Raw genomic sequence first — 12,367 nt, 5'->3', positions numbered from 1 at the left:
ACACAGGGGAGGCAGCATTCATCCCCACATGCAGGTAAGATCTCTGTTGGCAAAGGCCAGGCACCTGACTCCAACCATTGCTGCTGCTGGCTAAACACTCAGAAGCACTTTTGCCTTGCAGGATCACAGCCCAGATGCACAGATAGCACAACAATTTGTCATTGCTCCCAAAGTGTTCCATCGCAACTCCCAAGCAGGGAGGACTACATATGTATATTCAAGTCACTGCAGTCTCCCCCTCCCTCCAGCATGGGGGTGTGGGGGGAGGCTGAGGCATAAACACTGGCCCAACACTCAAGTGGCACCATTCCCCCTCCTTGCTCACTCACTCACTCACTCATTCACTCCCTCACAAACATCTCCTGTGCACCCAGGTTCACATACAATGTGAGCTGCTCTGTCAGACCAGGGCTAGTCCTGGAGGCCCTGTGCTCCAAGCATCTATAATGGGTTTCTGGGCTGTGGCTGGGGAGGGGGAGGAAAGATGAATGCCCCATGATGTGTCTGATGCCAGGTACATTCCCCTCTTCCCCTGGTGGGGCTTGAACGCCCCTCTCCTGCTTGGCATCCCTCTGCCCTTTGCAGTGAGCCACTGCATGTTGCTACTGTCAGTGTGTATCTGTGGTCATCCTTGTTGTTTATCCTGTCCTCTCCCCTTGGCTGCATGGCAGAAGAGCCTTTTTCATCCTAGGTGGGTCTTGAACCCTTGTGCCAAGAGGGCTTTGTGTGTTATCTCAAGCTGTCCTTCCTCCTCTGTGTGTCTGCTTTGCTCATAAAACAGTGTTGTGAGGATCATAAGGGAATTCAAATGGTTGCATGGAGGGATGCCTAGAGCTGGCATTAGTGCGATCTTTGCTGGTGGTGCTTCTGTGGCTGATGGAGTGGGGATGCCTATGTTGCGTGTATGGGGATGCAGGCAGTGTGCTGGGAGCATATCACCATCATTGCCAGTTCATTAGCTGCTGGGTGTGTAGTTGGTATGTGGGTGTCATTGCAAGTGCAGTCCCTAATTGGTTGGCTATGGTGGTGTTTCAAAGGATGCTGTTAGCATGTCCATCATTTTTATGCCATTTTTGGATGTTCAGGTTGTGTGTTTTCCCCTTCCCCTCTTGTGCTGAGCGCACATTGGGATATGGCGGGCTGCCTTCTGACATCACAGCAGGAATGTATTTCCTGTCCTGGCATAATATGACTATAGGATTGCTGAGTAAGTGACCTTGTAGATGGGATAGAAATCTTCAGTCCCAAAGTTCTTCAACGCCTGCAGAGCTGAGCCAGAATAGGGATGGAAGAACCGGGGATGCTCAAGCTCATCGAGATTCTCCAAACGCCACTTCAAAGCTCAGTTTTCCTTGCTCCTGTTTTCATTTGCGACCTGTTTTTCTTTTTGTCTGAACAGGAAAAGTACGCATTTCGAATGGGAAAAGTGCAAATTTTTGTGTGCATTTTTGAAAGGTGCACACTTTCCCCCTCATTGGCTAAGCATATATACACACACACACACATTTTAAAGTGCTTTTTTTAAAAAAAACAAAAAAACTACACATTACATGCTCAGAAATGTGCAAGCATTTTTCCAAAAAATGCTCTTGCTCGCATTCAGGGTTGTGAACAGGGCAAGTTCTGATGATTTGAGAACTGAAACAAGTTTCTCATACAACCCCAAGCCAGAGTCTCAGTCTAATCTGTTCAGCAGCACATTTTTCTCACATTATGCTGAAAACAAACAATGCCATGTTAAGAAATGACCTGGTTTTGCAAAACTAGTAATTCTCTGATCTTTATTTTTCACATTGACAAGATCAGCTTAATATATACTTTGCCCACTTACAAATCTACATAATTTGAATTACAACATCAGCTTGTTCTTCCACAGTGCCATTTAACTTTATACAAGAATAAGATGAATCCTGGCTTTGAAAAGTCATAAGGAGAACTTTTAAATGCTACATATACTAGAATATCGATCTTACTGATAGTCGGCATGTATATCAGTTTCATTATCAGAAACAGTTTGACTCTTGGTTATGTTCATAGGGAGTGTTGTCCAGCTTCATTAATGTAGTATGCGTTATCCTTCATATATGCCTAAAGCAGGATGTACGCTGTACATTTATATACAACAGTTGTTTCGAGCACAGACATTGTGGTGTCATGCTTTCATTCAAAACCACAATGCCACGTTTTACCCCATTACAATCACATATGGCATCTAATATGCAATAGATTGCTTTGCAAATGCAAATAATTGCTGCAGACTGGCCTTCATGATGTAATGAAATGGCATATATTGCACACACGCTTTTTAAAAAAATAAATAAGGGATTATCATAAATATACAGACCAGTATATGACATTGAAGAACAGGAAGCAAAATGGAAACAGTGCCCTTGCATAAAGATCAATGCGCTTCGCTGCTGATGGGATCACAGGCTTCGGAGGAGGAGGCTTCTTGTTGTTCTTTGTCCGAGATTTCCCAAGCCCGCTGCTGACTTCAATGGGCTTTCCGTAACAGTCATAGTTGGACAGTTCAAAATCTCTTGGCAAGCTTCCAACGATGCTGAAATCGTTGGATCTCAAGTCAGATTTTGAGGTACAAACTTTTTTGCATCGGGTCTCCCCAACCTGTTTTTTTAAAAAAATGTTTTGGAAATCATGAGTTACTCCAGTGTTTTAAGAGCAAGCTTAGGGCATTCTTAGATAACATGAAAACCAATGATATGTGGGTAGGGCTGCAACGCTAGACTCATAACGCAGCACCTCTCCTGACATGAACCTACCCATATACTATGTTCAGCGTCTAAGGCCTTCCTCAGAGTGCCTCCTCTGAGGGAGCTTCGGAAGGCAGCAACAAGGGAGAGGGCCTTCTCAGTGGTGGCCTACTAATTATGGAATGATTTCCCCAACGAGGCCTGCCTGGCAGCAACATTGTTCTTTTTTGGTGCCAGGTTAAGACCTTCCTCTTTTCCCAGGCATTTGGCAGCATATGATAAATTTTAATCAGGTTCTGGATTTGTTTTATGGTTGATTGCTTAAAGTCGTTTCTAGATATATGTTGTCTCTGTGTTTATTGTCTGTTGCATTATGTAAATGGTTTTTAAAACTCTGTATGCTGCATTTTTAATGGTGTTCATTTTTGTAAACTGCCCAGAAAGCTTCGGATATTGGGCGGTATAGACATGTAATAAATAATAAAAAATAACAGCAACAGCAGCAACAATAACAACTAACTCCAGCTGGACTGGGGCATCAGGACTCTGTAGCGACCCCAGTTGTTGCTCTGTTCTGCCATTTATTGTGCAAATAAAATATGCCAACCTGCCACATTTTCAGACTCATGTTTTAATTGATATTTGATTGTGCTGTTGTTTGTGGATGGTAATTGTTTGATGGTGTATCTTATTGTTTTATTTTAATTTGCATTGTAAACCACCGTAGGAGAAATATCATAACAGTATATAAATGCCTGAAATAAATAAATAAAATATGTCTGGCTCAATAAATATTCCATCTGTCATGGGTCGTGTTTAATTGTGTTTAACTATCTGAACAGTTGTAGGGTAGAAGTGAATGGTATGCATTGTATGGATTTGTAGAAAAATCCATGAAGACAGACTGCGCACAAAGTGAAATTAAGAGGACATGAAAAAACAATCATATGAATGGATAAAAATAGCCAGAAATGTAAATCCTTGCTGATGAGTATCAGAAGAAAGAGCCTAGACATTTCTCAGATGACGTTTGAAAAGGTACACAAGAAATATATGCACCTTTCTCTTTTATGATTGCCTTTGGAGGCGTTACTGCTTTCATAGTCTACCAGTCATCAGCATGTTAAATATGGGGGACAGTGTCAATAAACGGCACAATGACAATGTGACTTTTCCCATCCTGGGAGATTTTTCCAAAGTAATATTCTCTCTCTCTCTCTCTCTCTCTCTTTTTCAATGTGAAATCACATGTTGGAAAGCACTATTTTCTCCCTTTTCATTGTGCAAAAATTACTCCAGGATGATTTTCTTCCTCAGAACATTTTACTAACATGTTTCAACATTTCATAATTTCCATTTCTAAGTTCTAGTACAGTTATTACAAAAGAAATTGAAAATAGGATGGCCAGTGTGGAAAATTATGCTGTGGCTACCTTTGGAATACTGTATGCAGTTCTGATTGACCCAAGTCAAAAGAAGATATAGAGCTAGAAAGGTGCAACCCAAATGATGAAGGGGCTAGAGCACCTTCCCTGTGAGGAAAGGCTAAAATGTTTGGGGGCATTTAATTTAGAGGGAAACAAACAGACTAAGAAGGAATATTATAGATGCTTATCAAAGTATGCATAGTGTGGAGAAAGTAGATAGAGACAAATGTTTCACCCTCTAGAACAGCCTTCCCCAGTGTGGGTGCCTCCAGGTGTGTTGGACTACAGCTCCTATCATCCCCAACCATTGGCCATGCTGGCTGGGGAGGGACCCATGCTGGGAAGGCTGATTTAAAACATGGAGGCAAGTGTAATTAATTTATGGAATTCACAGCTAGAAAAAAAATGGTGACAGCCTGATTGCTTTAAAAGGGTGTGTGTCAAATTCATAGAGAGTAATCAGTCATCAATAGCTATTAACCATACTAGCTAAAAGGAATATCCAGAATGAGAGGTGGTATATCACTGAAAGATTGAGGGGAGGGCTCATATCCTCCTTATAGGCTTCCCCAAACCATCTGGCTGGCTCCTGCTAACAGGATGAGGAACTGTGCTGACCTTTGGTCTTCCCTAGCAGGGCAATTCTTATGACACTGTCCCCAAAAACTTCCTCAGAGAGACTAATGGTAGAGTTACCACTGTATGGCCAACTGAGAGCCAAACAATACATTATGCAAATAGCGTAGCCAAAGAATGTCTCTGTCTCTTTTTTTTTACTCTAGTGTAGGCATGTGGAGCCCCAATCTCAAAGTAAGACAGCCTCAGCTACATGCTTCATACTACCTGATTAGCATAATGTGTAGTTTGGCCCTTAAAACCCTGGAAAAATAGGCTTCTAGATCACAGGAAGAGCCTCCATCGATAAGAGGCAGCTCTCTCCTCCACACAGTCACCCTTTATGTGTAGAGCAGCCTTCCCCAACGTGGGGCCCTCCAGATGAGCTGGAACAGCAACTCCCAGCATTCCCAACCTAATTGGCTGGGAATTATGGGAGTTGCAGTCCCAACACATCTGGAGGGTTCCAGGTTGGGGGATGCTGGTGTAGAAGGTGAGAAAAATTGTGACTAAGATGGGTGGAGCTAGTGTGAATGCTGAGGTGGGCTCCTATCGTCCACTCCTTAGATCTGGTCAGCTTCCATTAATAATCCATTTACAGAGTCATGCAATAAATGGGTATATCAGAGATGAGTGTGTGTAGTAATGCTTCCTTTACTTTTTTTCTATAACTTCAGAAACCGTTGTGCCTCTGTCCCTATGCCTTTAAGAGAAATGTAAAAAATGTCCCTCACTGAATTAGTGCCAGCACATGTTTTACCTGGGGCTGGATGCATGAACCAGAAAAAAAGTATACTGTTAAGCTGCGGGGATAAAATGGGAAGAGACTGCAATAGTTACTCATGTTTTTAACAAAGGCATCATTCTCACTGCCACAGTAGTAAGTAGATTTATATCCTCAAATCAAATTGAACTATTAAACATCTATTGCTCTCTTCCACTCAGAAACATAACCTATGTACATGCTCTTCGGGATATAGAGAATGGGTTATAGAAGCTGACGATGCCCCGAAGAGTCACTAGAGGGTGCAAGATAGTAATTTGTTTCTTTGTAGGGTCTAGCAGTCGACAAACACTGCCCTGTTTTGCTGCAAATTAAGGTGGTAGCTAATCTACACCTTTCCCACGATTATCAGGTGGAACTGAGCAGTGGCAACATTCTATTCTTCAACCATTGAAAGGAGGGGCTGTAGCTCAGTGGCTACAGAGCACCTGCTTTGCATGCAGAAGGTCCCGGGTTCAATCCTCGGCATCTCCAACTAGGGCAGCAAAAACTCCTTCCTGAAACCCCAGAGAGCCACTACCAGTCAGTGTCGACAGTACTGGGCTAGATGGACCAATGATCTGACTCAGCATAAGGCAGCTTCCTAAGTTCTTTTTCCAGGTAATTGATCTGTTTTTGCATAATTCTACTAATGCTGAGCAATAGCTATGTGATACTGTCTGAGTTTAGTAATGGTGCAATCCTATTAATGGTGCAGTCTCCATACTGGCTGGGGAATGGTGGGAACTGTAGGGCTTTCTTCTGTCTAAACATGCATAGGATTATGCCCTAAGTGCATTTTCTGATGCACCTACGTAATGTCCACCACAAACGGAGATTCACCTGGTGCCTACATTGCCTGAAAAGATAACAAAGACCTTTCTTTTCTCCCAGGCATTTTAAGGCACAATCTTATGTATGTTTAGGCAGATAAAGTCCTCCAACTACAGCATTCCCCAGCCAGCAGCACTGGCTGGGGAATGCTGGGTATTGTAGGACTTTTTTCTGTCTAAACATGTAAAAGATTGCACCCTTAGAAACCCAGTTCTAGATTTTACGGCTGTTTTATCTATTCCTGTGCTGTTTGTTGTTTTGTACTGTATTGTATTCTTTTACATATCTGTATTGTATTTCATATTTTTAACTGTTCGTATGGCATTTTAGTCTTTTAACTGATGTAATCCACCCAGACAATGTTGGTGATTGGGTGGATTAAAAATATAATAAATAAATAATCTTAATAAATAAATAAATAATACTGTCTCCATTTCCAAGATAACCCCCTTTGTCTTCATTCTTCAGCTTAGATATCATAGTTGAACTGTTCTACCTACCTACCTACCTACCTACTCTCTGTGGCCTGAATTCTCCCTCTGCTCCATTAGGGGTAGTCATGCAAGAGAGTATGGGTTGGAAAAAGGGAAGAGGAGTTGTTGGCCACAATTAGAGCAGTTTATAGAAACTGATGTTGATGGGGAAAGAGGCACGCACATTTCTCCATTTCCACATTGAGCTAAGAGCGGCCTTGCCACTGGGTAAATTCCAGGCAGAGGGTAAGATAAGAAGGGATCCCCCTTGTGGCTGCAACTGAATATCCTCAAGGCTTGGAGCAAAATGAAGATCCTAGTTCCACATCTAGTTTCTACTATCATTGGTCTGCCACAGTGAAGAGAAATTAGTTGTTATGGTCAGAGCTGAATGAGAACTAAGAGCAACTTGTTGCGTACTGAGTTCTTGCCATTTGTCTTTAGGAGGGGCATAGGCAGCAAGGAATGGAAGATTGAATTCCAGTGGAATAGGATGGAAAATCAGAGTGAAATGCTGTAGCAAGCCTAGCAGAAGGCCAAAGCAGGCAGATAGGCAGGAAAGTTCAGAAGTGCAGATGCTTGGAAAATACTTAGCAAGTCATTCAGACAAGACCAGAATCTGGCTGTTAACCAAAGATCCAGGCTTGACCTAGAAGCATTTATAGCCCCACCCAAGCAGACCAATTGGCTGCTTGGGTGGGGTTGGCCCTACTGGAACCTTGGGAGATGATTCAACTGTTTCAGCCTTCTCTATGCAGATTTAGGTACCAAGGGTCCACAGCAGCAAGTAGCACACAGATCAGGAGGCACCCGTGTTTTCAGTTCTGGTTGCATATGATATTGGGTAACACTGCAGAGAAATGATCTAAGGCTGTGTTTCACCTAGCAGAAATCCACAGATGCATTTTCCAGTGATCCACAGTGATCATGGTGTTCAATGTCACCAGATTTCAGTTCTTAACATTTACAGTTTTCTTTCTGTACATAAACAACCCGGCCTAGGGCGGTGGGTATTGTTCTCCAAACACCCAACTGAACCCTTGGTTGGGAAATATTTTTTGTCCCAGCCAATGCTGGAGAAAAAGAAACCCAACAACCACTGATCCAGGGAGCCAGATTTGAGTGCCCATACAGAGTTTTCTTTCTGAAAACCAACGAGAGCCTGGGACAAAAAAATACCCCAAGAAACGTATTGATTTTTGCTAAGGGTGTGTGTGTGTCCAAAATCTCTACTACATTATACTGCAGACACAAAATTGTGTTGTCACTATGAAAACAGGGCTGTTCTGAATGATAACCATTGCCTTTCTACCTTCTTTGCACCAACTGACCCTTTGCACCAGCTTCAGAGGAGCTTTCAGCAAGTAGCCCTAACTTGTGCCTGCTTGTTTCAAAAATGCTTTGTTGCAGCATCACAGTGAAATACAATGTACTGTCCATGTCAGCCTTCTCCAGTCCGGTGCCCTCCAGGTGCCTTGGACTACAACTGCCACCATCCCAAGTTGGCAGGGCTATTGCCCTTCTTGGCTGGGGATAATGGCAATCATAGTCCAAGACAGCTGGAGGGCACCAGATTGGGGAAAGAAGGTCTATGTAAACCCCTCAATCTTGCATTTACCTAGCACTGCCCTCTATATTTAGTATGTCAAGTGACTGAAAATGGAGTGACTTTGCAAAAATAACAGGGCAAGAAAGGCACTCACCTGTAAAGTGCTGATGTGCACTGGGGTGCCTGTGCCGTTCACGGTATTCTTTTTAGCTGCATTTCCACCTTTCCCTTCTGCTTGCTCTGCCTTAGCAATCTTTGCCTTTTCAGCTTCAATTCGCTTTGGATTGTTCAGCATGACTTGAACTACGGCATACTCAACCAGCGAAGCAAACCCAAAGAGAAGGCATGCAATCAGCCACACGTCTAAGGCCTTCACATAAGACACTTTGGGGAGTTCAGCAGCAAGGGTAGTACATTCTGATGCCAAGCTGAGCACTGAAAAGATACCTAAGGCACAGGAGGAAAAAAACACACCCAGCAATGTACTAAGTAATGGGAAACCTTCCTGCACTGTTAGCCTTTCCCCAGTTTGCCTCCCCTTAAATATTTGTGCTGCCAGGTTCTAAATAATGATATTTACACTCAAAGGGAACACAATTTGCTGATGTACCACGTATGTTTTGCAGGAGATGAATATGGATGTACATGGTGAATTATGGAGTTGGTTACATACACAGATACATAACCATCCTGAGCACATACATAGCAATTTATGGTATTGATTGTTGCTCACAACTCTTATTTATCATGGCACATCTATCTCCTTTTGCTGATCAGCACAGGTTCTTACCATGAATTTTCAAACCATCAATCAAATGGAGTTTTAGATGTCACAAATAGATGGAGAAATACGGCAACTGAGTGGCAGACAGGTGGCTATCTCTGCTTCTGATTCTCCTGCAGGGAACGCAGCAGTCAAATTGGTTGTCTACATGTGTACTACTTTTATACATCACAAAATTGTCCAATCATTATTTTGCTACCTTTAAAATTTTTTATTATATTTTAACAACTGTCTAACTTTCATGGTAAAAGTGTCAAAGATATTAATCTTTGCAGAGCTACAATCCATGGTCTTCAAACATCTTGTACTCCATAGCAATTCAAGTTTAAAAACCAAACTTCTAAAATCTAAAATCCATTGACTGAAAAGAGGGCAGCTTGGCTTTCATTGCTTTGTTCAACAGGGCAGTGAAGGTCACTGGAACCTGCTGCTTGTTTCCATTTGTCTTGAATCTAGGGTGAAAAGTTCAATCTCGGGGTGATATAAAAGAATCGGATCTCACAATATTTCAAAGGAAATATATCAATGGACAGAAGGGGGTGGGTGGGAAACAGATTTCATCAAGGAGCTGCTGAAAACCATGCGTATCATGGCCTCAGAAAAAGCCAGAAAATGTGTGCATCTGAGCACATCAGAATTTGGGGGTGGGAGATGTTTAGCAAAGAAGAGAACAATAGGCTGGGAAGAGAGACTGCCTGGAGCTCAAGCCATGTAGAAACACAGGTTCTGTCCTGGTCTACATGCTGAGAGAACTAAGGGCACACCATGCTCCCTGGAACCCCATAGACTGAGGAAAACCAGGAGCCCCTTTCATCAGAGGCTAGATGGTGTACCTCCTTCCCTTTGGATGGCCACAGTCTGTTTCCTCACATTTCTATCAGAAGGTTCATGGTTATTATTAGAAATGTAGTGGTGTGATACTAGCTGCTCCACCATCTCCATAAACCATAATCAGGCCTGACACCACCACAGGGCATCCTTGGGCACCTGCTGGGGACCAATTGGTCTGGCAGTGTTCACTGCAAATGCCTGCCCTGGATGGATGGGCCCCCTTTTTAGAAACAAGTCCTGAGGGCTGGCTGACAGTCTGAGTACTGGCTAGCCACCAGTTTCACTGCTGTCAGACTGTGGCGCCAGGAGGGCTGGTATCAGCCCTGTTCTCATGCATGTCGCTGCTGTCTCAGAGTGCCAGAGCTGCCTGCTACCATCAGGGAGGCTTGGGGGGGGGGCACCACGAGTGGTTACTACAGTCTGCTGGGGGCATGCCAGAAGGCCCACTCACACCTGGACCTGGGGTGGTGCTTGAGGGGCCTGCTAGGGCAAGCTCACCCTGAAATCTGATGCTGGTCCTGTCCACTCATTTTGTAAGAGAGACAATGAAAATGGGAAGAAGAGCTTTCTGGGCTGTTCCTGAAATACTCAAGACCCACTCTCATCTAAAAACTAGAAACTGAACTGTGTATCACAGCATGACATCACCCTACTACCAAATGCTGAAGAAGCTACATATACTTCCCGAGGGTAATGTTTTAAATATCAAGGGTATCAAGGACGTCGTCATTCCACCCCCAACACCAAAACAGATATGCCCTCCAAACTTCTACTCACAGTTGCATTCATACACGTCAATGGTGATACACTGAGCAGATACAGGAACAACCTGCTTATAGGCTACAGATCTTGTCTCTTAAAAAGCGGAGACATGTATGGGACTGAAAGAGAGAAGACTGGGATGAGAGTGAAAAGCATGCCATGAGAGTGCAGTTGCCTTCAGTATCCAATGAAATCTCTTGCTACTGAAGCAACCTCAGAATGGACAAGAGGCATCCAGCAGTTCTGACAGGGGGTAGAAATGTAGGTTACCCAATGGCACTCTTGCAGCACTTGCATCCGGATTGATCCAAAACGACAGCCACGAAAGCACGACAATTAGCAGTGTTGGGGCATAAACACCCATCATATAAAAGCCAACTTGTCTTCTCAGAGTGAAGATCACTTCTACACACGTGTAATAACCTTTGGAGAAATCAGCACATTTAAATATTCCTGTTTTTACAGATACACAGCTACCCTGGTCTCAGATATAAATGCTTTAGATGCAGTCTTATATACACTCAGTCAGTTCCACAGAATTCGGTAGGGCTTACTTCTGTGCAGACATGTACAAGACTACATTGTTGATGTCATCAAGAATTTTACTTTATTTATTTACTGTACTTTTAAACCACCTAATAACTGTAGTTCTCCAACACATTTAAAATACAGTACAAATATTAAAACAAAAATAAAAACGACACCAAATGAAACCAGGATAAAACCAGCAGCAAAGAGTAAAACCATTCCATCATAAAACCAGAGTAAAACCAGCAGAAACACAGAGCACTAAAAGCAGTTCTTACAGCGCCTAGGAGAATAAAAAGGTCTTCATCTGGTGCCCAAAAGACCATAATGTAGGCACCAGGCAGGCCTCTCTGGTGAGGGTGTTCCACAAATGGGGTACCACCACTGAAAAGGCTTTCTCCTTAGTAGCCACCCGCCTTGCCTCATTTGGTGGGGCCACCCAGAGCAGGGCCTCTGAAGATGATATTAGGGTCCGGGGAGATATATATGGGAGGAGATATTTTGTCCATTCCAAAATAACTGACTCAAGCAGCTCTTTGAAATGACACAAGAAAATGAATTGATTGATATCGCCCAATAGCTGAAGCTTTCTGGGCAGTTCACAAAAATGAAAGAAAGACTAGCATATCTGCCTAACCTCATAGATCACAAAGCAAGCTCTAGCTTTGAAGGTTAGTGTGTGCGTGCAGAAAACAAGGAGTTGCATTCTGTCATTGTTGCTAGAAGGAGATTTAGTTTAGTTAGCTTCTGATCTAAGGAAACAACTCCTATGTAAAAACGTGCACATTTATATTACATTCCTGGAAGTCAGTGACATATTGGGAAAGTAGTTTTCAAAATGAAGATAAGAACATTCATAATAAGTTCTTATGGTGACAGAAATCTGATGGAAAGCTGGTTCCTAATGCTCATGAACTCTGTGAAAGAGCTACATGGCATCAATGTTAAAATACAGATATAATTGCAGGCCTCAATAATCACAGTACAACATACAAACCACCCTTTGCAGGGAAAGAAATCTATCTCAAAGACGAGACAAGAAATAAAAAGAGTTACCCAAGCCAGAACACTGTATAGATTCCTTTAAATC

General features: G+C 42.9%; 1 protein-coding gene across 2 annotated transcripts in view; it reads right to left on the bottom strand.

Moving 5' to 3' along the window:
• Positions 1–1,772: 1,772 nt before the first annotated feature.
• Positions 1,773–12,367, bottom strand: part of GLRB (glycine receptor beta) — a 50,409-nt gene continuing 39,814 nt past the window's right edge. Inside the window, exons 8-10 of one of the 2 annotated variants that reach the window (XM_084860280.1) lie at positions 11,020–11,172; positions 8,527–8,819; positions 1,773–2,625 (exon numbers count right to left, since the gene is read on the bottom strand). In XM_084860280.1, coding sequence (XP_084716406.1) covers positions 2,329–2,625; positions 8,527–8,819; positions 11,020–11,172 — 743 coding nt within the window. In that variant the 3' untranslated portion in view covers positions 1,773–2,328. The remainder of the gene's footprint in view (positions 2,626–8,526; positions 8,820–11,019; positions 11,173–12,367) is intronic. The other variant, XM_084860279.1, reaches the window with a different exon arrangement.

This window comes from Heloderma suspectum, chromosome 5 (assembly GCF_057233095.1).
Source record: "Heloderma suspectum isolate Gila_16-S chromosome 5, 16-S_ref, whole genome shotgun sequence".
NCBI classification, from domain to species: Eukaryota; Metazoa; Chordata; class Lepidosauria; order Squamata; family Helodermatidae; genus Heloderma; species Heloderma suspectum.
Note: the sequence above shows the minus strand (reverse complement) of the source record. Positions and strands in the feature narration are given on the sequence as shown.